At 37.3% G+C, this 26,653-nt stretch overlaps 1 protein-coding gene across 1 annotated transcript in view; it reads right to left on the reverse strand.

Moving 5' to 3' along the window:
- Positions 1 to 5,683: 5,683 nt before the first annotated feature.
- The window catches only part of NPLOC4 (NPL4 homolog, ubiquitin recognition factor), a 61,346-nt gene continuing 40,376 nt past the window's right edge, over positions 5,684 to 26,653 (reverse strand). The window contains exons 13-17 of the mRNA XM_074260400.1: positions 23,634 to 23,705; positions 17,446 to 17,541; positions 15,755 to 15,871; positions 13,836 to 13,938; positions 5,684 to 8,708 (exon numbers count right to left, since the gene is read on the reverse strand). Coding sequence (XP_074116501.1) covers positions 8,551 to 8,708; positions 13,836 to 13,938; positions 15,755 to 15,871; positions 17,446 to 17,541; positions 23,634 to 23,705 — 546 coding nt within the window. The 3' untranslated portion in view covers positions 5,684 to 8,550. The remainder of the gene's footprint in view (positions 8,709 to 13,835; positions 13,939 to 15,754; positions 15,872 to 17,445; positions 17,542 to 23,633; positions 23,706 to 26,653) is intronic.

Here is a 26,653-nt window from a genome sequence, read left to right on the forward strand (position 1 = left end):
TCTGCTTGCTTACCCTTCAAGGTCAAAGGCTGTCAAGCCCATCAAGTCTTCTCTGAGTCTCCCAGTTTTCTTCCTCCTCAAATTTTCCCACTATATTTTATGTGACTCTCTTCTCTGCCCTACCAACCAGCCAACCACCAAGGATTTATTAAGAATCTTCGTGCCAGACCCCATGCAGGGAGTATGAAGTCTGCTTTGTATTTTGTAAACCCAGGGTGGAAGAGAGAAAGTTTAAAACCATATTTTCTGCCGACAGCCTGCATGTGTGAGTTTTAGAGCTGAGAGGACTTGTGACTTTGAGAGGAACAACTTCTTTATTGGCCATCCGGCAGCAGGAATTGAAATTTAACAACAACAAAAAAAGTTATACTGGCCCTTGGCTCTCTTTATTTCCTCACTATACCTCAAAGATGCATGTACATGTATTCAGACTTGGAGGCCACCTTGTAAGATTGAGATTTTAGAGATTGTTTCCTTGATCATTTATTTATTTGTTTGTTTTTCTGAGGCAATTGGGGTTATGTGACTTGCCCAGGATCACACACAGCTAGGAAGTGTTAAGTTCTGAGGTCAAATTTGAACTCAGGACCTCCTGACTTCAAGCTGGTGCTCTATTCACTGCACTATCTAGCGGCCCCATTGCCTCAGTCTTTAAAGGGAGTCCCTGTCAATTACTCTTCCACTCTTGGCAGATGACCACTGGGTGAAGAATGAGATTGATCTCTGATCTTTTCTGCCAAAAGACATGGATTTTGAGGGAGACAGAGTCAAGCTGAAGCAAAATATAAAATATTCTGAAAAGTCTCAACCTCTGGATAAAGTACAACAGTAGTTATGTTAACTGTACATTATTTGTTCATTTGAACTTGTGAGAACTTGTTGTGTTTCTTTTATGTGGGAAATAAATACCTGTCCCATACCTGATCTAGAGCACACTACTCCTCTTTGTGGGATATACATGAGCCTGAATTAAAGATTTAAATTTCCATCCCCTAAATACTAAGGTCAGAGTGTAAAAAGCCAAAGGCTGATCACCTAGGTGATTGACTTGTCCCCAAACTGAATATGATCCTACCAAGTTATTGGTCCAGAGCTGAGAGGGACTCCATAAACTCTTATGTCCCAGCCATGGCAGGTTTGTTTTTTTTTTTGTTTGTTTATTTATTTGTTTTGTTTTGGGTTTTTTTGCTAGACTTAGATCATACTTACACAGAGAAATATGTTGCATTGCCTCTACTTAAGACAACCTCCAGTCACGCTACACATTGCTATTCTCCCAGGCAGTCACCTTTCTTGCCTTATTTTCTTCCCTTCAAAGTCTTGACTCTGATTAAAAGGTTTGACTTTTTACTGTTCTCAACCCTTGAATCACTTTTCTTTGTTCTACTGTTCTGCCTTCTCAGCTTCTTCTCATGCTATGGTATGCTCTTAGAAGTCACACGATGACACTGATTGCCTCCACTGCAAATTTATGCCAATTCATGCCAACTAATTCTCATGGTAGCATGACAATCTTTTTTCCCCCCATTTGTCTAACTCCTCAAATTTTCAGTCGTGTTCAACTTTTCATGATCCCACGCGGGCTTTTCTTGGCACAGACACTGCCATTTTGCCATTTCCTTCTTCAGATCATTTTACAAATGAAGAAACTGAGGCAACTAGGTTAAGTAACTTGGTCACCTAGCTAGTAAGTGTCTGAGGCTAGATTTGCACTCAGGAAAAGGAGTCTTCCTCACTAGGTTCAGGCACTTTATACATCATGCTACCTAGTTACTCTAACTCCTCAAAAAGTCCTTTCCGAATCTCAAACCATTTACATGCCACCTTCTCTTTACTAGAGAACCTTGTTTCCCTATTCACAGAAAAAATAAAATAAAATCAAGACTATCACAAGCTCTCTCTTCTACACTTTAAAGTAACCTTAATGTCATTTTCTCCTTTGTTGGAGTTTCAGAAACTGATTGTCAATGCCAATTTGTGTCTTCGATTCCATCCTGCCATATTGTCCCTTTGAACATCTCTTCCTCCCTAATTGCCAATTTCTCCTTGTTCTGGCTCCTTTCCTGATGCCTGCAAACATCACCAGATGACTATTGCTCTTTAAAATGAGCAGCAGCAGCAGCAACAAAAAAGCCTTCACTACTTCCAGTCATTCCCATAAGTTACTGTCCTAGAAAAAAGCATCTGTGCTCATCACCTATACTTTTTCACCTTCCACTCACTTTTCTATCCCTTGCCATCTGGTTTCATCCCTATCACTGAATCCTACCATTTGGCTTTGTTTTCCCCAAGTTCATCTATGATTTTATTTCTAAAAATGGCCTTTTTGTCATTCTTTTCTTTCACCTCCACATCATCTGACCAACCTCCTCCCTAGGTTTACATGCTATAAGCTGAGTTTTCTGTCTGACTAATCCCTTTCCAGAATTATCATCATCTTGTCTTACATGTGTGGATTTACCCAAGGCCTCTGCCCTGTGCCCTTTTATCTAGTCAAATGAGGTTGGTTCCATAATATGCACCATCTCCTGCCTCCAAGCATTTTTAACTAGCTCAGGCCTGGATTTTTCTCCCTTCTCATTTCTGTCTCTTGGATTTCTCTGGCTTCTTAAAGTTTAAAATCCTAGCATTTACAAGAAGGGACCCTTAATGCTAGTGCCTACCATCTCTTATTTCCAATTTATCCCATATATATCTTATTTGTATATAGTTTTTATGTTGTCTCCCCATTAGATCATTAGCACCTTGAAAACAGGAACCAACTTTTCCCCTTTATTATATCTCCCAGCTCTCAGCACAGAGCCTGGTACACAGTAGACTTTTAATGCTTATTGATCTCCTGGGTACAATTATTATCTGTGCAAATGACTGACTCTCAAATCCACATATCCAGCCTTCATCTCTTCTAAGCTCCATACCCTGTGCCTCCAGTTGCTAGATGGACATCTTCACCTGGATGTCCTATGAGTATGTCAAACAACATTTTCAAAACAATTTTTACCCCAAGGGGCAGCTACATGGTACAATGGATAGAGTGCTGGCCCTGATGTTAGGAAGACCTAAGTTCAAACCTGGACTCAGACACTGGACACTTTCTAGCTATGTGACCTGGGGCAAGTCAATCTAACTTTTGCATGTCAAGGATACATCCAATGCTTAACATAGTACCTGGCTCATTGTATATATTTAATGTTTACCATTCTTCTATTCATCCAGACTTAAAACCAGTCATCCTCCATATACACTTATTTTCTCCATTTACCATATAATCAGTTTGCAAGTTCTATAGATTCTACTTCCACATCTATTTCTGTGCTCCATTCACACTATTCCTCAGGTTCAAACCTTCATTTCTGTATACCTGAATTGTTATAATAGCCTCTTGAATGAAGATTCATCCTGTCTCCAATTCATATTTCATATGGCTAAAGCCAAATCACTTCTCTGCTCAAGAAGTTTCAGTAGCTCTCTATTACATCTAGAGTATAATAAAAACTACCCTGTTTAACAAAGTAATTCACAACCTGGGTCATTTATTTTTCAGGAGTGTACATTAATGTTCCTTATGTATTCTAAGGCCTAGCCAAATTGGCCTCCTTGCTCTTCTTCATTAGTCTGTTCTCTGTGTCTATTATGGTCTCCCTCTTCAATTCTTTTGGAACCTCTGGGGTCTCTTCTCAAGGTTCAGTTTAAATGCTACCTTCCACAGGAGGCTTTGTCCAATTGCTTCAGTGATTAGTCACTTCCCTACACCCTAATATTTTTTATTTACTTACTTAAGTACATGTTGAGTAGACCAAAAGCTGTTGGTGGGCAGGAGTTATTTAGCTTCCCATATAAATGCCTTCCATATAGTAGGGAATCAATGTTTGTTGAATTTTTGAAATTTGTTTTTGATACAACATAAATAGGAAACTTATGGTGGTGCATAATGCAAGTTTGAGTGTATGCTGAAAGGTTTCAGGGGCTTGGTTTCTGAAAAATTAAGGAAGCATTTAAAAAATATTCCATGTGCTAATTTAATCAGATTTTCATCAATTAGTTAAATTTAAATTAAAATTAATTTCATCAATTTCCATGCTTAAACAATGCCAAGAACAATGAATGTCTGGTGGACTCATTACTTTGAAGCATTTTTCTCTGGTTTTATACCTTATTCCCTGGCAGTCCCTCTAGATTGCCATACGAGTAGTCATATAAGCAGATCTGTTGCTTAATCACAGTTACTCCTTTTGAATATGGCATCCACAGATATCAACCTGGGAAGAGTGCAAAATGGCAGTCAATCCCAGGCCTTTGTTAATTCAGTGACAGTGTTATAGCTGGAGATAGTAGAGTGGCTTGTGGTTTGAAGTGAGGGTTGCACACTGAACACAAATCTAGTTTTTCGTATTTTACTAGCCTTCCACCAATCTGCCCAAAAATGAAATGAGCAAGCACACCACTTCTTCACTCTGCTTACTTCTCAAGATTACATGCAAAGTTGTGCAGGCATTTTAACTAATTCTCCAACCAAAGAAATCGGTAAAGAAATGGTGAGATAGAAGAATTAAAAGGAACAAGAGGAAGAAAGCTCAATAAAAGTTCAAATTAAAAACCTGTAGCAATAAATGGATTATAAATGCATCACTGATACATCAGTAAATAAATGACTAATACTGGGATGCAAAGGCCACAATTTCATAGTGAATTTCTTGATGCTGGGGCAGATAATTTGGGTGGAATAAACCTTGTGTTCAAAAGCAAATGGAAGTAGATTCCTCAAATGATTAATGGTCAAACGATATGAAGTCAGTTTTTCAAGGAAGAAATCCAAGCAATCAACAGTGATGGAATGTTCCAAATCACTATTAAAAATGAAAAATAAAGTAACTCTGAGGTTTTATCTCACATCCATAAAAAAAAAAGATGTGAATTGACAAAGGAGGAAAATAACATGTTGAAGGGGTTGCAGATTAATAAGAACATCAATGAACTACTGGTAGAATTTGGTCTAGTTGTACTGGAATGCAATTTATACTACTCTTAAAAATCAGTAAAATTGCATATCCTCTAATCCTTGCTAGGTCTATACCCTAAAAAGAGAGATTACATATATACATAAAATTATGTATATATACATATACATATATATATATATATATATATATATATATATATATATATATATATATATATATATATATATATATATATATTTTGTTTTTTTAAAGAAGTGGTAAAGAATTGGAAACTAAGAGGGAACTGGGGAACAAATCACAACATATGAATGTAAAGGAATTATACCATAAGTGATTTAAGGCAAAAGGGGTAGTTTCAGGGAAAAAAAAAAAACCTACAGTATGAAATAACAGTGAGGTATACTTAACCAAAAAAACCAACTTATATAGTAACAGCCTTGTAAAGATAAGTATTTTGAAAGACTTGTGCATTCTGATCAATAAGTGACCAATGAGAAATGATGATGTGATGGACTGAAGATGTAGAGTGATTTTTGGACACAGCCAAAATGGAAATTTATTTTATTAGACTATGTGTATTTGCTATGAGAGTTTTGTTTTTCTTTTTACAGTGTTGGGGTGGGAGGTGGGGAAAGTGGTGGGAAAGAAAATTCTGGTTTATTGAAAAAAAGTAAAATAAAACACTGAATGGAAGGCAATAAAGTGGGGGATCCAGTCAGTCATTTCAGGTTCATTTTCATTTTATTAGGTTTCACTTACAGGGCTGTAATTAAGATAACTCCAATCCAAATCCAACAAATGCACATCTGCAAACAGGCAAAGCTGGAGCACCAACACCCCCAGAGAGCTAGTTTTTAGGTATGCAAACTGTAAGGGAAGAAGAGAGGTGGGCTGAGAAAAAACCAACATCTTCCTCATCAAAAAGGGCTGCCTGTATGAGCCCTTCCATCCTGAACACTTATAAGTCACCACTTTCCTGGCTTGTGGACTATTATTGGTTCTGTCGTAGTCATTAAAGTGGAATACACAGTGGGAAATGTGCTTCTGGCTGGGACAACAAAAGGAAAATGGCCCATACTAATGGCAGAAGAGGCAAACTCTGTTTAGGCGTACTGCATTTAGGAAGGCAAATTGTGCCCTGAGACTCATCAGTAAGTTTGGGGTCAATCATCAACTCTAGAGGCGGCAGCCAGTAGTTTGGTCAGGGGCTGGACCTTTCTGCCAACCCTCTAGCCATATTTATAGCTTCATTTAGCCCCTTGATAGCTTTTTTGGGATAATGGTGCAAAGTCTATCACTGAACCAAGGTATTTAAACCAAAAGAAAAGTAAAATCAAAAGGACAAAGAGTTGTATGAATGCCAGAATTTCTCAGAGGGAAAAAAAAGTTGGCTGAAAGTAAAGTGAAACAAATGCAGCAAATAAAGGAGACTAGAGCAAGCAGAGAAGGAGCCTTGGTCTTACTTTCATGTGATCTGCTCCCACATCTGTGATAGTAGCAAGGTTAAGTTTCCACTCGGTTGAAAATGAATAAAGAGAATTTCAGAGTGTGCACATAAGATTACTAACTAGATGCATTAAACTTCCAGAATGATTCTAAACATTAGGTCTGAATTGATAAGGATATTCAATATTGCAAAAGAGAAGTCAGTTCCCAATACCATTTCCAACAGATTACCTGGAGAATTGCTTCCCTGCGAAGGATTTCATGTTTCACTCCAAATCCTCTATTCCAACAGTCCCATATGCCCCCACAGAAATTACTGCCCAGGCAAAACAATTATCAAACCAAGCCCTAGACCAAGAAAAGCAACTTGTGCCACTAGACAATTCTGCCCAAGGACATCAGCCAAAGATTATACTGAGCTTTCTGACACATCAGAAGTCAACATGCAAACTTAGCAGATGCAAACATTCTCTCTAGAACCCAAGAGGAAACGAGGGTTCAGTATATGCAAGAAATATCATGATGCGTAAAAGTGGCAGAAGCATCCTATAGCTGTGGATTTTCCTTTATGCTAAAAGGCTGAGGATAGTTTGCAGCTGGCATCAAGACAGAAAGGTAACAAGGTACCCATGCCATGCCAATTGGCTCAACATGGGGAAGATTGTAAAGAACTTCCCTGGAGGTACTGGGCTATGATGTACCTACCCACTTGCAGGCAGAACCTTGACTAGTAAATAGAAGCCAGTGATCCCATTAAGATCTCAGTTCTCCCCTGTAGCTGTCATGATTCATTTCCTCAGCTGACTTCTCAGGGGGTCTTGCATAGCCCTCACATTTAGCAGAACCCTAAATTCCCTCCTGAGATTGCTACAGCTGACATGCCAGTGAATCATAAGGCCAAGGACACAGGAAATAGAAAGAGGAGAGGAGATTTGTGGGAGGGAACACAATACTGAATGCTGTGACTGAGCTGAGCTCACCTCTGGTATATCCAGGGGACTACAGGCACTAATTAAAATTTTAAAAAACAAAACAAAGCCCAAACAACCCCAACTTTAGTGCTCAGCTTCTGTGTTCCACTTGCCTGGGTGCGGCTTACTCTTCTGTTCTCCCAATCTAAACCTTCTGCTTTTAAAATTGTCTGTACTGTGTATCTTGGTGGAAAGACTCAGGCACTGAGGTTTACTTCAAAGGATAACTAACTGTGGATCCACACACCTACACACATCCCTACACGCCCATCCACAAACACACACCCCAAAAGGGATTTATTAAGGTGAAAACTTGAGAAGAGAGGGGGGGAAAGGGAAGTGAAAAGTAGACTCTCACACTTCCCTTTTGTGCAGTATTTTTCTCTTTAAAAATAAAAACAAATAAATCAAAAGGGCCTGTAGGCAGGAATTACAAACTGTCATAACCAATGCAGATCTTTAAATCTCACCTCCTAATTTGGTGAGAGAAGGGAAGAGGTGAAAAGGGAAAAAAAAAAATCATGCAAATGAAAAGGAAAGAAGCCTCTTGCCTCAAGACACAGCTCATTTGCCTGAGCTGGTTCTCATTCTCACCAGATGACTGGCCGAGCTGAGCGGGTAAAAGCATCTACTACTGTCAGCAGGGATCCAACACCCAGTAATGGAGTAGAAAATAGAGGCGAGGCAGAAGGCAAACAAGGTTTTAAAAAGAGATTAGGGATAAAGGAGTGGAAGAGATGAAGAGGGCAAGACAATAAAAAAGGGTAGAAACTGCAAAAGGAAGGTGAAGGCTGCAGGAAAAACAAATTCCAGGTGACACAGAAGGGCGGAGGTCTTATCAAATACAAATTGCAAAACTGTAAACTGAGGTTAAATGTCTGACTTTCTTGCTTTGGGGATACAGTTTTGGGATTTCCAGTTTTGAGATTAAATCAGCCTGGCAGAAAACCCAGCCTTGGATCCCTCTATCTAGTGGGTACCCTCTGGAAAGAACAGTGCCAAGATGCTTCTGTGGGTCACAGAGACCCAAGGGTAGGTAGCCTTTTCCCCTCCTTCGGGTCTGCCCACTACTGGGGCATCATTACAGGGGAAGAATCATAAGAAACGATCCTGGCTTCTAAGAGGGTTGTGAGTCTGGTCCCCAGGTGTGCCCAGGAGGATGGTGGGGAGTGTTAGGTCCTGGGCAGGCTACACATCTCGCAGTGGTCCGTGCCTGGCTGATTCATGAAGGTACAGTGTTGGCAAGCCCACATTGCAGAAGAGGTGGCGTGTGTTGAACCTCCAATGGCACCATACTCATGCATTCCTGGAAGCTGGACACCAACTGTACCTGTGGGGAGAGGAAGAGACCAGAGAAGCCATATTGCTTATGGGCAGAGAAGGAAACAGGGAGGGCATGCAAGCCCACTGGAACTCTACCATTTTTCACAATAATAATGATGTTTCTGATGGTAACCTCTTACCAATGTGAGAAATAAGGTATAGCCACTCTGAGCACATGTGAAGCTCGTTCCTTTACTACTATTACAGTTATTGTTTGGATAGTCCCTCCCACCCTGCCCCCCAATTCTGCCCTACAGTCAAAAAAATGTTTTTGTTTGCTTCCCACCCCTGCATTAGCCATATAGATGTCTTGGGTCACCATTAACAACAAACCTCAAGGCATGCAGTGCTCAGGATTCTCACCAGGGAGAGGAATACAAAAGGCAACTGGAGCTAACTCATTGTCAAAAACTGTTTTACTGATAAGGCTGCATATCTCTCTTCTCTTCTCTACTTACTTCTAAAGGATCTCTGGATTCCTGTTTGCTCACCAATTGACTATCTGTCGTGCTCTGTTCTATAGCTGAAAGATCTCCAAGTTGCAAGGACTTTAGACACATCAAACTAGTGAAGACCTTTGGCATATATGTGTCATTTGATTTGTACTGTTTCCCTGACATCACTCACCCAACCCAACCCTTGTGCTTATGGGTTTTCCCAGGGTTGTCTTCAGACCACTATGGCACTCAGATGATGAAAGGGAAACATTATGTACCACCAAGCCCTCTAAACCCTTCAAGTTTGCTTTTCAGCAGACAGCAATGAGTCAGGTAAAGCAAAAAGAAAATAAAGAATATATTAATGCTGAAGGCCTGCGAAGGTTGAGATAGTAAAGTTCATCCAAAAAAAAAAACCCAAGAAATCTACCCGAATTGTGGAAGCAGAGCCAGGTGGATAGTCAGGTAGCTACCAGGAGATACCCAGCCCTAGAGGAGCATGGGTAGACTATCCAGAACAGATATATGGCATCTACAGCAAAAGAAGGTCTGACAGCAGGGACCTACAGCCTCAGTGACCTTTCTGCTCTTCACACACTGGTGACAACCAATTCTGAGAGAGAACCCAGTCGAGAGGCTTTCTGGTGATGACAGGATGCTAACAACTGGCTTGCAGAGCAGGCATTACCTTGACAAATGCTCACTGTTGATCCTAAACTTTCACTCAGAAAGTATCTCAAATTATGATTACTTTTTGTAAGAAAAATATGTCTGATGCTATTATTCTCAGCCACGCATAATATGATATAGTTATAACTTGGTATGGATCCAATGCTTTAAAAAGGTTCAGGAATTTTTGTTCTTAAAAACAGTACCTTTCCCACTCCTTCACTCAGGAAAGCTTAGGGAAATTTCCCAAGAATATTAGTGTCACAAATATGAAGCTAGCCCAGAAGTCAGGAACATTGGAAGTGATTCCTGGTTATGCAACAAGACCTCCGAGGACAACCAGGCACAAAATATGCTTATCTTATGTAAAGTAATTTCAAGGTAGTGACTGGGCTTATGTTTGAAATTCTAGTTTCTTAAAAATTTCTAATTCATTAATATAACATGAGAGAGAGAAGAGGGACAGTTTATCCCTGTGAATGATATGGATGGGTGCTATATAAAGAGATAAATTTAGGGAAACATACAAGTATACATGTAGAAATTAACCCAACTAAGGTATTCCCTTAGATGAAAGATTAGAATATCCATGCAATATCATCCCTCCAATGCTTTCACAATTCTGTCAAATTATATCTACAAGTAAAAAACCTCCTAAACAAAACTGGGGACTGCTATTTGGATTTCAAAAGAAAAGCTTGGGATCACTTCTTAACAAAGAGGATATATTATAAGACCATAATAAAGAAAATACAAAGAACAAAAGCAAAATAAAATTTGAATAGCTGTATAATTATTTAATGGTCAAGTTTGGCCCTAAAGAAATAGCATCAGAGAAAGGACTATGGGGACTGAGTGTGGATCATAACATAGTATTTTTATCTTTTTTTGTTATTTCTTGCTTCATTTTTTCTTTCTCATTTTCCTCCCTTTGATCTGATTTTTTCATGCAGCATGATAAATATGGAAATGTTTAGAAGAACTGTACATGTTTAACCTATATTGGATCATTTGCTATTTAGAGGAGGCGAAGAGAGGGAAGGGAGGAAGAAAAATTTGGAACACAAGGTTTTGTAAAGATGAAATGTTGAAAACTATCTTTGCATGTATTTTGAAAAATAAAGCTATTATTTAGAAAAAAAGAAAGAAAATATATGTCCCTCCTTACTTTTCAAGGGGATAGAGGGAGAACAGAAAAGGACCATGGGTCTGGTAACAATATATATAACTGCACCTCAACTAATACTGATTAGTTGTGCTGATTGTTTTTCTCCTCTCTCCTTTCTAAGAGATGGCTCTCTGGGTAGCAGAGGAGGCTTTATTTACAAATGAAGTTTATGTAAACACAAAAGATATTAATAAAATTTTAAAAAGTAGACAGCCATACTTCAAACAAAACAAAACAAAAAAAGTTATGTTAAAGAATATGAAAATTTTAAAATATAGCTGTCCAATGGTGTCGGTTGGAAAGGGAAAACAGACCCATCTGCCAACTAAAAACATGCCAGACTTAGGTTTTCCTTTCCTTTGATAGAGTACCACATCTACAGAGCAAAGAGATAGGAATAGGGACTTTAAGCTCTTAGAAATTGCTCAGATTGACACACTTTCATATCTATTCTTCCTTTTTGATAAAAATTTTTATCACACTTTCCCCAAAGTTGCAGGGGGCAGCAATGGACTCTAATAAATGCCAATTCAGATGTCACAAGTCATCCAATCTGACTCAAATGTAAACCCCTTACAAAACACCTAACAAGTGGTCATCTAGCCTGTTTGCTTAAAATTTTCAATTGAGGGAAAATTCACAACCACATGAGATAGCCCATTGTATGCTGGCAGCTCTAATTGTTGAGTTTTTCTTTATAGCAAGTCAACTTTGTCTCTTCAGAATTCCTACCCACTGCTTCTAATGCTGTCATCTGAGAGCAAACAGAATAAATGTAGTCTCTCTTTTTTATACTATTTATACTTATACTATACTTGACTATTTGAAAACCTCTATCCTGACATTCCCTTCATTATCTCTTCTCATCACCAATTCCTGACTGACGTTCATATGGCAAGAGACTGGATTCCTTCACCAGAGACATTTTGGAATTAGAGGATTAAGGTTCAAATTCCACCTCTGATACTCTCTATGTGTGACCATAGGTAGTTTAATTTAAGATCCCTGGGATATTTTCTCATCTGTGAAATGAGGAGGTTAGATTAGATAGTCTCTCAGGTGGGTCCCTTCCAGATCTAGGTTTGTCATTCTGTTAACTCCTAGTCTGGATACTCACTCGTTTATGGTGTTCTTATATTGTGGCATTCAACTATTCTCCTGTCCATGTAGTCGAACAAGGGCAAAGGACAGTAAGACTTCCATCTTCCCTGTCTGGACACTATATACACAGTCTGCATCTTCTGACAGTACCTAAGATAACTTTAGTTTTCCTGATTGACATATTATACTGCTAACTCAATTAGTACGCTCTCCATTAAGACTTGAAGATTTTTTTTTTAAAGATGAACTAATATTTAGACACTCTTCCTCATTTTAAATTTGAGGAAGATCCACTAGACTTCCCTCTTTAAAATGGCTTCAAATTATTAATGACTACTTTAAGTTTTAAGTCTAGCCAGTTGAAAATGCACCTAATTACATTACTGTTTAGCATGGATCTTTTTCACAAATAACGAATATGAGACTTTTGTCAAATGCTTTTAAAAAAATCTAAGTAATCTACAGTATTTCTCTGATCTATCAGTCTCATAGTCCTGTCAAAAAGGAAAATATAATCAATGTAGCACAACCTGTTCTTGATGAACCCATGTGGGATCTTTGTGATTGTTAATTCCTCTTCTAGACATGCACAAATTTTTACTTTAATAATAAAATCTAGAATTTTTCTAGCTTCTGATTGATATTTCCGTACTCCTTAGGCAAAGGAAATAAAAGTAATACTGTGGCAAAAGCTGGTAGTGCAGTATTAACACTAAGTGCTATGTGATAGCTGGTGGAATTGTCTTTATACCAGGTCTGAAGAACATGCTGAAGCTCCTGTATATAAAAGATTATATCACCTACTCAGTTTTGGAATAGTGCACAAAGCTGCCAAGGTATTTTGCTCTAGATACTGGAGGGAATAACTCATTTTCTGTCGGTTTTCAGAATAACCCAACACAAAGTATATGACTAATTTTATAATCAAGAGTTTTATTGTGCAAACAGAAATTCTCTCTTCACCTCATTAATCACCACATACACTCTTCTCCCCTGTAATATCTCATATTTAATGAGAGAACCTTTGGCTATTAAGTTTCTCAGGTTAAAACATTTCTTTCAAATGAGATTCCCTCACTTTCTGGTGAATATATCTCTAACTGACTTGAAGATAAATCCTAAGTTTTAAAAAATCAACCACAACTATGACAAAAGCTTCAGAGAAAAAGCTTACAGCTACAAAGGACCTATGAAACTAAAGTTTTAAAATTGGGATGGAACTTTGATTTCAAACTGGGATCATTTTTGTAGCCAATGTAAACTGACAGAAAGTGCTTGTGTATGTGGTGGTGAACATTAGGAGCTGAAGATGTCACAATATTTCTAAGACCTAATTTAGACTTTGGATCATGATAAATATAATACTATCATCAGCCAAGGACACTTTGAAGAAAGGTAGGTGTAGAGAAAGGTCTGCCTATGAGGCATTCTCCTCTGCCAGAAATGCCCAAATGTGGCTTTCAGCCAAATGCCAAGTTTCTGTTTGGTAAGCTTTTTCCAAGAAGTTTAAAAATAAATCATAGCAGACATTTTAACTCTGAACCTACTCTATCACAAATACTCCCAAACTCCACCAAGGTTTGAATCCTAGGGAGAAGAAATAAACTTTTTGAGTTTATAAAATACAAAGTGATAGCATTTAGAGAATGCAAGATTTTTTGTTTTTCCTCTTTAGCGATTCCCAGAGTTGAAGGGGATGAGAGAGTGGTGAGAAAGACGGGAGATGCTGGGGCTGTGGGATCAGAGTGTAATTACTTACTGCAGAGCTGTTCGATGGTGGCCCACTGTTCAGATTTCTTCCAGGTTTGTGCTAGCTCCTCATTCCTAGTCCTCACAGCTTCCAACAATAAGCTAATGCTGTCCTGAAAGGACCCAAAATGATTAAGTTTAAACCTGCTTTGTAAAGTTTAGACAAAAATATAGATAGTAGATTACTGTGATTCTTGTTGAAAGAACAAACTTCTAAGGGAATTAAAAGAAATCCTATAGTTACCAGACCATGAAATTCAAAAAATCACATCCTTTGGGCTACAACTGCATATGCTAAATCAAGTTCCTAAATCCTTCCTAAACAACCATTAAGTGGGGTATGCAGTGTCTGTCTTTTACATATTGACAGGCTATTTAGGATGACAGAAGATAAAGGAGAGGATCCTTTATCCTGGGGGCTCACATTCTTAGGATAGGCAAACAAAGAGTTAGACATACATATATGAGCTGACTGAGTGATAAAATTTTAGCTTTCCCCTCCCCCCCAAACTCAGCTTTTCTTTATCTTAGAGATTATATCTTTTGAAACATACTTCATGTTCAAGGCCCTCAGTAGTAACAAAGTATTTTAAAAGTTACAAAAAGGTGAAAAAGGTAAAAGCCTTAAGGAGACTGTTAACAAAGAACATACAGATAAAGGTTGCTCCATCATATCCTATTTATCTGCAAAGTATTTTTTTCAGATAGAGAAGCTGAGGAAGGGTGAATATTACTATTAGGGTTATTGATGTAAAAAGTGCAAACTTGTCAAGTTCTTCATACTACCTTATCAATTCAAATGATTAATTTGGAAACAGAGGTCTAAATACTAGGACATAACTGAGGAGAAAAAAAAAAGCAAGCTGAAAGTATATGAGCCAGATTTTTTTATTTTTTTGGAGGCAATTGGTATTAAGTGACTTGCTCAGGGTCATATAGTAAATGTCTGAGGCTAATATGAACTCAGACATTCCTGACTCCAGGATCAGAACTCTATCTATTGTGCTACCTATCTGCCCAAGACTAATCTTTAAAGGAAGACAAATGAGACTGCTGACTGATAAAATGGGAGCTACAAAGAACCAACCAAGCACATACCACAATCTTTCTATCACGCATGGTGCAAAGGCAGAAAGGAGGGAGCGATCTACATTACCTCTGTTTTAGAAGAATCTATCCTACATATTATAGGAGCTATTTATGAATCAATGTTTTAATTTAAGTGAATTCCAAACATATTTTCTCAAAAATGGAAAGCTAAAGCTAAAGGATACCAACAACAATTCAGCCTAACTGTTCTGCACATGCTGACAGTCTCTAACTCCCAGTTTGTGTAAAACACATGCTTTTTTCTCCCTCTCTGTGTGTCTTTAAAATCAGAAAACGCCAACTGTGCAGATGTTAACTCCATGACTGGTAATCAGCCAAACTCTCTCTGCCAAGATATTAACACTGAAGCTTATTCTGGGGGAGAGAGATATGAGAGAAAAGAATTGGGGCATAATTTTGAACTATGACAGGAATTTTTACTTCTGGTTTTTCTAATGTTTTCTGCCTTAGGACACAGTAGAATTGACTCTGCATAAAACTCTCAACTTCAAAAGACATGGCAAGCTTATGAAGCCTTCCCAATGAAGATTCCAAAATCAGAAAATTTATCTTTCAATCATTACACAAATATATTCTTTTTGCAAAAAGATACTCTCTACTTTCTCAAAGCTTGAAGCAGAAAAACTAGGAAACTGATTTTAGAGTCAAATTCCCTTTCAGGCAATCAGAGCTACTTTCTAGCATCTGCTAAGGAGAATAGTTAAGGGAAAGAGGAGAGAATGGCAACACTTTCCCAGCCAAAATATCACTCCCATAAGATAATTTTGGACTCTATGTGCTTAGGTTTCTAGCCAACAGTTTTCATCTTGGGTTACTTACCTGAAGAGGCATGACTTCATTGGTGACCAGAAACAGGAGCAGATGGAAATCTGAGATGATGTCTAGGAAAATAGAGGAGGTGTTCTGAGACAGGTATGTAGCCAAACTATGAAAATCCTGCAGTGATCAGGAAGAGAGAAAAAAGCAAAATTTACTAGTCCATTTCAGTTCTCCATCTCCATAATAATTATTATGGAAAGTAGTAATTTTTCCACTTAGATTATTTGAACAAATATAATACTGGTACAAGGTTTAGTTTTAGGTTCTGTTTTTCTAAAACTGAGATTAAAAACATGGGATCCAAAGTGAAAGAATAGTTCCAAAAGTTTCTGATATTCATCTGGAAAGAGAACCTTAGGGATAACACACTTAATTAGTGAGCTAGTTAAGAGTCTAAGAAAGTGTTAAGCAGATCCAGATATAGAAGACACCTTCAAGTAGCTGGGAAAAAGAGCTTAATTTAATTCAGTGTCACCCATGGGGGGTGGGGGGTGGGGAGCATGATACACAGCTTCAAATTCCATTTAGGGATAAAAAGATAAAGTTTTTTAGTCCAACTGAACCTTCTCCTTATCCTGGACCAGGGCAAACATGCACAGGGAGATACAGATTTTGGATAGAAGACCACATCTGTAAGAATTCTCTCCCACACTCTAAATTTCTTGGAGATGTCTCTGTGGAAAAAAATGTATAAAGCACCTTTGGAACACTATAAAAGCAATCATTTCAGAAGGAAACATTATGAACATACTTGTTTTGTAAGATATTTATTCACAAGTCAGCTGCTGCTAGGTGATTTTTTAAAAAGTATGTACACACACTAGCAGAAGATTTGCTCTTTACTTTGGTTAGTCTAACTTGAGTGATGTGAGTTAGCAAAGATCTAGGGTATCCATTCCCAAGATTCAAAACATACTAAAAAAGAGTAACACCAAACAGAAAGTTTCAATGAAAACTTTTTTTAAAAAACAGAACAATAATTTGTTCCTGAATGTATCAGTCACTGCTACCACTCTCTGCTCTGACAAAACAAGGAAGAATAAATTTCATTGGAAAAGACCTTGTGGTATAGTGAAAGGACAGGTTCTGGTTTTGTTCTGTATTCAACATTTACTAGCTGTGTGACTCATAGAAAGTCACTTGAGCTCTCTGAATCTTGGTTTTCCCTCACTATAAAAGAGAAATAATCCACAAATTTTTGGAGAAATATGCTTATGGAAATATTAGCTATTTAGGCGCTAAAGAACTATGGACTTTTCTATACTATAAGTTGTCTATGAAGAAAATAAAATGGATCTCAGGGCATGGGGCACCTGCAATGAAAAACAGCAGCAGTTTATACTTCTTTAGTTCGTCTCAGTTAATAAAATGGAGCTATTATTAATGTACCTAACATAATCACTGAGTTTTGGAAAAAGTAAAGAGTCAATTGCAGAGGATTCTTTCTTTACAGTCCCAAAGGTTTCTAAGGATTTAGAAGAGATTGGCCTGGCTAATAATCTGTCACTCGAAGCCATAGGCCTTGTAGCAATTAAGATTAAAACTGTCTCAGTCAAAAGTCTGGTTAAGTTCCTTGAGAAGCATGAATAAGAGAGACAGATCAAGTACTTGGCACTTTTTGGAAAAACACCACTGACACAGGGTCAATCTTCAGATTTTAAAAAATATATTTCTGAGGATGAGGAGCTTACCTGTGTCTCGCCTAGGACATCTCGGTTCTCAATAGGGAATGGACTTTGTGAAATAGAAAAAGTATAAACTGGATCCTTGGGGAAAGTCGTTGTGATCTAAGTGAATAAACAAACATGAAAGCAGGGTAAACCAGGTTATATAACAGGGATATAGTTGCCAATATCTACTCATCTCAGAGGTCTAAGCTTTATAAGATGGCTGTATCAATTCTGAAAGTTTCTTACAATGAAATTTAAAAATTCAATTTCTATGGGAGTCATTCCCAAATGAAGACTAAGAAACTATGGGACTCTGGGAACAAAAAAATTATACTAAAGTCTTAAAATTTGAACAGGATTTTCTGGTCCTTATCATTACTTTTTTTTTTTTTGGTGGCAGATTAGCCTTTGTTTGGACAGAGTTAGTGGGCAGTTTCCACTTTACAGGTCTTTTCTTAATAATATATATTTTTTTCCTGTTATCATCTATACACTGATGGATGGTTTTCAACTCTCATCAGTGCTAATGGGTACTATGTGAGAAGAATAACAAGAAGTTATCTCCGGGAGACACTGAGAAACTCAAATTCATGTGACTGGTTTTGGGAGCACATGCAGACCTGAACACTGACAATTTTAGGAAATGTAATGACTTTAAGCCAGATTGCTAGAATCATTAACGGCACTGGGTAATAGTTTTTAGTGCCCAGAACAGTTCCCATGCATCCTTTGTACTTTGCAAAAAGGGAAGGAAAACAAAAGCAATGAATAGCATAAGGAATCAGGTTTTTTTGCTCTCTTTCAATGAAGAAAAAGCCTGGATGTAAGAGCTGATGCCAAAAGCCAAGTCTCAATCCTTTCATTTGGCTCAGAAAGGTTTAAGTGATGACAAAGAACATTTTAAATCTAAAATATAATCAATACATGTGACAGGGACAGTGGTAAACGTATAGGAATCAATACAAATAGGGTTTTTTTTATTCCTAGTGGCAGATGCCCTCCCCATGAAAGCACCCAAGTGTGAGCTATTAACCACCTTTTGGTTGACACAGCTTTTCTGTTGCAATATGACACTTACAGCAATAGCAGATTACACCTATCTCAGATTTAAGGCAGCCATTCTGGATCCTCTGGGACTATTTCAAAGCCTTGGAAATGTTGTTCTGCTTAGCTTTCTACAGAAGTAAAGGCAGTGAACTGTTTCATGGCTAGCTGGCCTGGGATTTTAGTGTGACTGTGCCAATTACCAAAGGAAGATGGGCTGAACCATCAAAAGAGTCTACAGTCAGAGCAAAATAAGGTTTTCATAAACTCTTTTAGGTTTGAGATCAATGTTTGCAATGGCCAAGTGTGGTAACAGAGATCAAAGTTTGGGAAAGTATTATCCCATTTTAAATCTTAAATTTGGAAAGGGACAGAAAAAAATGAGAAGGTAGTTTCCAAGACATTTACTGCTAAGTGAACTTGGAACTAATGCACCACCATTCACCACCACCATCCTACACTAGAGATCTTCCAGAGGAGACCCATACCATCTGAGATATGATTAACTGATTCTATGAGCTGGTGGCCTCTTTTATATAAAACTCTAGATAGATGGTAGTGGACTCTAATTTCTCCTCACAGAGGAGAACCTAGCTCTGGCCCACTTCTAGAAACTTAGGAAGCTCTCAAACCACTGTGATTAAAATTTGTGTACAACTTTGGAACACACACATGGATTATTTGGGAATATTAAGACATAAGTGAGCCATTTAAAAAAAATTCTTTCTCAAAATAACATAGTAAATGTTTTCAATTGAGCTATCTACCACTTGCTTTCTATGGGCTGCACTTGTTAATCTCTTGCTATATATTTGCCTCCACCTAAAGCGTCCCGGTGATTCAAACACTGACTCAAGAGAACTTAGGTACAGAAAATGGAACGATTCATACTTTGTAACTCAACACAAAATGCAAAATCAACAATTACTCTACTGCAACAAGACGTTTAACTTCATTTTTAAAAGGAGAGGGAAAGGCATTTTATAAATTTTGTTTCAAATCATCCCAACTTACATTAACTATATGTTGCATCAATGTGTTTTTCAACTTAATTACACCCTAGGTAGTATAAAAAAAAGATGCCTTTACTGACAAGGTAATAAATATGTTCTCTGGAGTAGTCAATTGGAATGGGCTGTCAATAGGCTCTACTCATAGGGATTCACTATTCTAAATGCAATGATATTCTCCTGCCTTAATCACATACTCACTCCATGTCTAAATATGGTCTTTGGCACAACAGAACTGTATGAAACGAGCAAAAGGATGAAAGTCTTTGGCATGATAACCTAATCACTTCAGACAAGGCTGATGGTACTTTTTTTATTGGGTTTATTATCACCAATACATTTGTCCTTTTTACTATGTCCTTCTCCTACTCTAGAAGCCATATATATATGAAGGATGGATAGACTGGGGAGAGACCTGAAGCAAGAGGATCAAATAGATGACTATTACCATCATCCAGGTAAAAGGCAAGGTGATGAAGAACTGAACTAGGGTGATAACTGTGTGAGCAAAAAAAAAAGAGGACAGATATGAGTAGACAGATATCTAGCAACCGTTTAGATATATGAGACAGAAGCAGGAAGTGCTCCTCACATGCTCCACACTGGGCTAAACACTGGGGAAAACAAATACAAGCAAAAGGAAAAGACAGTCCTTCCCAACCTTCAAGGAGTTCATAGAAGCTTATTCAAACCCAGAAGGCTCATAAACAGGAACTTAAAAGCTGAAGGGAAGGTGGGGAAGTGCATCCTTAGGGCATGGTAGGTAAAGTACAGAGAATAAGATGGTGATCCTGGATTCTTCCTCAAAATGGAAGTTCTAGGTAGAATACACCAAGGGGAGAAAGGAAGGGTCAGGGTCTAGAGAAAGAAGAAAAAGACAGTGAGCAAAGTAAGAAGAAAAAGAGAAGGCAAAGAGGATAGCGATGTTGCTATTCTGGATGACTAAAAGGATGATAACCTTTAATAGAAAAAGGGAAAATAATGAACTCTGTTTTGGACATATTGAGGTTAAGTTGACTCATACATAATAGGTAGGGGCTTAATAAATGCTCATTTCTTCCCTGTCAAAGGTGCAACCTTTCTTCCAGCCTCTCAGGTTCATAACCTCAGCAGTATCAACTCTTCATTTTTAATTATCCTACATGTATTTCTCAGTTGGCAAATCTTGCCATTTCTACCTCAACAATAGCTCTAGAATCAGATATTCACATAGCCACTACTTTACTTTCAGCTCTCAATTCCCCTAAACGAGATAAATGCCATCACTTTCCAATTGGTGTTTTTGCTTCAAGTCTCTTTCTTATTCCAGTCAATCTTCCAAAAAGCTGTCAAAGTTTTTTCCAGAAGCATAGATCTAATCATTGTCATTCTTTACAAAAAATTCCAGTGGATGCCTCTCAGTTGGAAAATGGCTAAATAAGCTATGGTATATGAATGTTACAGATAGTATTATTCTATAAGAAATGACCAGCAGGATGATTTCAGAAAGGCCTGGAGAGACCTATATGAACTGATGCTAAGTAAAGTGAGCAGAACCAGGGGATCATTGTACATGGCAACATGCAATGATCAACTGTGACAAATTTGGCTCTTTTCAACAATGAGGTGATTCAGGCCAATTCCATTACACTTGTGATGGAGAGAACCATCTCCATCCAAGAATGTGGATCACAACATAGTACTTTCATTTTTTCCCCCCTTTTGATCTGATTTATCTTGTCCACAATGAAAAATGTGGAAATATGTTTAGATGAACTGAACATGTTTAACCTATATTGAATTACTTGCTGTCTAGGGGAGAGGAGTGGAAGGAAGGGAGGGATAAAAATCTGGAACACAAGTTTTTGCTAGGGTGAATGCTGAAGACTATCTTTTTTGAAAATAAAAAACAATTATTAAAAAAATTTAGATGATGCAAGAGACAGAGCACCAGTCCTGAAGTCAGGAGGATCTGAGTTCAAATCTGGTCTCAGACACTTAATACTTCCTAGCTGTATGACTGTAGGCAAGTCACTTAACCCCAATTGCCTCAGAAAAAAAAAATTAAACAAACAAACAAACAAAAAAAAAAAAAAAAAAAAACAAAAAACTTCAATAAGTCTTTACTAGTAGGATCAAATACAGAATCTTCTATTTATCTTTTAGAGCTCCTCACAACTTAGAGGAACTTTAACCTAGCTTTCAATGGACATGATTGCTTTTTCCATGATCTAGTTTTCTCTCTATCCCTCACTTTTGACACTATCTTTCATATCTGTGCCTCTATAGCTAACAAATCTGAAATCCACTCCTTCCTCAACTTTTTCTCCCTTACGAAGCTTTACCTGATTCCCCACTGAAAGCATCCTCCTACCATAACTATCTTGTGCTTAAATATCATGTATTTATTCTCTTGATATTTATCTTGTATCTTCATATATGTAATTGTGGTTTCCCCTGAAGATAAGTTGTTTCATTCTTTGTGTTTATATCCTTAGTACCTAAAAAAGCATGTGGCACCAAAGGGAGAAGAAGAATGAAGTCAGAGCAGGGGTGATCACTTGGGAAAGTACTGAGGAGTTGAGAGATAAGAGGTCATGCAAGGGATGAAGATTTAGTAAATGTAAAAATAAGAGTATAGTAAATGATAAGCAATGATGAAATAAGAGATTGTGAGTAGGAAAAAAAAGACTTTAAAAATTCTTGATCATGTCAACTGAAAGCTTATGAGTGATAGGAAGTGTAGTTAAGGTGGAATGACAGAATAGGTCTGGAAATTGATGAGATTGAAAAAGTGGGAGTTAAAGACATCAACATGTATGCTCCTAACATAAAGGACCCTAGACTGGGATAGTTTAACAGCCATATATTGAATTCCTAAAGAAAGGAGAGATGATGATTTTGGGGACTTCTAGACAATTGCTACCAGCATCTCGCTATGGCAATAGAAAGGACCTCAAAAGGAAGACAGATTTCTTGAATGATGGTGCAGAAAGTTTGAAAGTGACTATGAGGGGCAACAAATATTCCAACCTTGTCCCCAGTACCAGTAAATCAAGGTTGTATGAGAGAAGTTACATAACCAGTCCCGGAAAAGATGACCAAGGACAGTGTCATCCTGGGAGCCAGATCACTGTGTGGAAAGAGCACAATGGGTATACAATGAAGGAAAGCTATTAGTTATGAAAAAAGAGTTCTTGAGGGGGCAGGGCAAAGAGTGAGTATATCTGAAGGACATATATCTGAAAGATCCTGGAAGGTTAGAGCCAAGATGAACAAGGACAAGAAAAATTTAACAAAACTATTTTTGGGGAGGGACCAAAAAAATCAATTATTTCCTAGGTTTCTGGAAAACCAGAGAGGGAATGGACTGTTTTCCTGCAAGTAAAGATTGTGAAATCATGAGTTTGAGACCAGATTTGACTTCTTTGAAGAAAAGGCAGAACACATCAATATTAAAGACCTTTTAAAATGGGCATACTGGTAAGAAAGTTCAGTACTTTAACAAGAGTGGCCAAATATTATTACTTCTTAAGAGTGACAACTTCAACTTGTTTTATTTGGCTTTCTCATATATACCCTCACAAAGTTTAAGATCAGTGACTTAAATATTCTGCTAAGTGGGCAGGGGATTCTTCAGGTATTTTTAAAATTAATTTTATAATTTTTTTTGACAGTACATATGCATGGGTAATTTTTTTTTTTTACAAGATTATACCTTGTATTCACTTTTCCAAATTTTCCCCTCCCTCCTTCTACTCCCTCCCCTAGATGACAGGCAATCCCATACATATTAAATGTGTTACAGTATATCCTTGATACAACATATGTGTGTAAAACTGTTGCCCGGTAAGAATTGGATTCCAAAGGTATAAGTAACCTGGATAGAAAGACAATAGTGCAAACAGTTCACACTCAATTCCCAGTGTTCCTTCTCTGGGTGTAGCTGTTTCTGTCCATCATTGATCAACTGGAACTCTTCAGGTATTTTTAAGAAAATAAAACAAAATCCTGGAATTTTGTTTTTTTATTGAATCTTTTTTCCCCCCTAGTAGGAATTTTTCCATGCATGCTCAGAGCTCCATATCCATATTATATGTAATCTAAATTGTTCTCCATGGTGTATTACAGCTTCCAACACTAACCCAAAAGATTAAATATAAAGGAAACACTTACATCTATGATCAGATACTCCACTGGAAGGGGGCGGGCCAGCTGAGTGATCTCATTACCAAACTTATCTATATCCTAAAAGAAAAAGAATCCAGGGTTAAACACTCTACTGATACAGGAATACTGAAGGACAGGAAATTTCTCCTTCAAAGTCAGCGTTGGAATCATTTTGTTTTTTCTTAAGCTCATGAAAAGAGTAAAATCTGCATATTTTCATAACTGATCCATCTTCCATCATTTCTTGGAACATTTTAATATACCTGTAACATGGGGGAGAGGTTCTACTGGTTAATAGTAAGACACTCTTATTATTGGGAGTATGAATTCAACATTTCCCTGCTCCCCTTCCAAATGGTGAAGCTTCAGTGTGGCAAGAGAGACCCTGTGAGCTGTCTAAGCAAAAAAGCAGGTAAGTTAGTGATACTCAGCTCTTCCACTCAAAGTTGATTTGTCCCCTATAAGCAACATTTAATTACTATTACCTAATAATCCCATGCCCATCCCTGAAAACGTTCATTTAAAAATCTTGATGTGAGTGGTAATAAACACATATACAAATGAATATACACATATGCAAAAAGTACAGAGATTGAGGGGAAAAAAATCCTCTGACAATCTGTCAAAGTCTAAACTTGTTTTGCTTTGTCAGATGCTTCGAACATAAAGTTTAATAATGGGGGAAAATGGCCAGCATATGTTCATTAATCAAAACATGACAATTAGATCTGATTTATGTCAAACATTCTGAATTCAAACATGGCTCAAGAAATAAATTCATAAGAACCGATGCTTTTCATTAAAGAATCTGTGTGTGGGGGGGTAATTTTTCTATCTAAATCATCACTTATATAAATCATTCATTGAGTCATATAAATTATATATCCATAATTTCTAATTATAGGGCTCTACAGTATAAAAGTTTATGTTATTAAGATTTTCAGACTCTGAAATAGTTGCAAGTAGATCCCACTTAAGGTGTGCAGTGTGGCATATTAGCATCCTTCCTGGAAAATGTTTAAGGAGGTCAGTATCCTTGGAGGCAATCATCAAGAGTTACTTGTAAGCCAAAACAATTCTGTTATCTGAATGAGAACTACATTAGCCCCAATTTGGACTTTTCTCATTTTAAATTAAATATTCTGGCAAGAGGTCTTTTTTGTACATTCATATCTACATTCTAATTTAATCTGATTTGTTCTCTGATATTCTAATTCCATTTATTTACAGAGATTGATCTATCCTGTCCCTTCCATCTCTGTAGGCAGAGTATTTCTTCCCCAACTCAATATTTTAAAGAATCCTTCTCTTTTTCTAAGGTGTAGCTCAACCTCCAACTGAAAGTATATTTTCCCTACTCAAATTTATCTAGACCATTCTATCTGGCAGACTTTGGGCATTAAGTTCATTTGCTTTCTATAATAGCAACAATAACCATCACAGCATTAAGAGTTTAGACTCCTAAATTTCCATTCAAATGATCAACCACCTAATCATTATGTGGAATAATTTGGAACTATACCCATAAAACTAAAAAACTGCTCATACCTTTTGACTCAAAAATATCATTAAATTAGTAGCCCACAAAGAGATCAAAGAAAAAGGAAAAGGGACACACATAAAAAATTTCTAACAATCCTTTTTCTGTGGTAGCACAGAATTGGAAAACTGAGGGGATGTTCATTAACTGGCAAAAAGCTGAACAAATTATGGGATGTGATTGTGATAGAATAAGATTATTCTGCAAGAAATTTGATGGGGATAAGTTCAGACAAATTGGGGAAGATATACACGAACTGATGCAGAGTAAACAGAAATATGAGGACATTGCACAAAATAACATCAAAATTGCAATTGGGTTTGACTTAGCTACTTTGATTAATATAATCATTTATGACAATTTTAAAAGACTCATGAAAAATGTTCCAGAAAAAGAACTCTTAAATACAGATCAAAGCTTATTTATTCATTTATTTTTCTTGCTTTTTAAATCCTCAACATGACTAATGTGGAAATGTTTTAACTGATTTCTTATGTATAATGGGCATCATATTTCTTGCCTTCTCACCCACCTCCCATTCTACCCATTAAGAAGGTACATGTGAAGTTATGAAAAACATTTCCATAAATGTCATGTGAAAGAAAACAGATCTTCCCCCCACCAAAAAGCTATCAAGAAAAAAAAAAAAAAAAAAGATTTTGCTTTAATCTGTATTCTGACACAATCAGCTCTCTAGTACGGACAGCATTTTTCATCAGTGCTTTAGAGAAGTCTTGGATCATTGTTTTGTTAAGAATAGCAATATCATTCACAGCTGATCATTCCACAGTTTTGCTATTACTAGTACACAGTATATTTCACTTTGCTTGAATTCATGGAAGATTTTCCAGGGTTTTCTGAGAATATCCTCATCATTTCCCAAAGAACAATAATATTCCATCACAATCACATATAATTTATTCAGCCATTCTCCAATTGATGGGCATACCCTCAATTTCCAATTCTTTGCCCTGAGAAGAGAGCTGCTATAAATACTTTTATACATATAAGTCTTCTTCTTGTTTCTGGAAACGTGTCACTTCTTCAGTATTCTTCTCTTCACAGATAAAATGACTTTCCAACTAATCTGGATAAGCATCATTTATCCTTTCACATAACAGGTGGCTGTCTTTATGGGTTATTTTGTGGCAGTCAGGGTGGCTGAAGGGGAAGGAGGCATTAGCTTTTTTAGGTTTTATTAGCTTTGACAGGAGTAGTCCAAGACATGGGATCTTTTGAGTAGGATCTTAAAGCCCCCAAAGATGCAATTTATAGATCGATGTGATATGGTAGGAAGGAATCAAATCGAATCAAACTAAATCACCATTTCCAAAAATATGCTCTTGCCCCTACAAGAAATAACCTGCAACAACACACGTAATTAGCCCATCTGGAAATCATCTTCAAATCTAATTAAGTTCTAATATGCAGAAACATTTTTCCAGCACCTGTTCACTTTAATCTTTCTTCCCCTCTAGGGATTTTC

The sequence above is a fragment of the Sminthopsis crassicaudata genome, chromosome 4 (assembly GCF_048593235.1).
Source record: "Sminthopsis crassicaudata isolate SCR6 chromosome 4, ASM4859323v1, whole genome shotgun sequence".
NCBI lineage: Eukaryota > Metazoa > Chordata > Mammalia > Dasyuromorphia > Dasyuridae > Sminthopsis > Sminthopsis crassicaudata.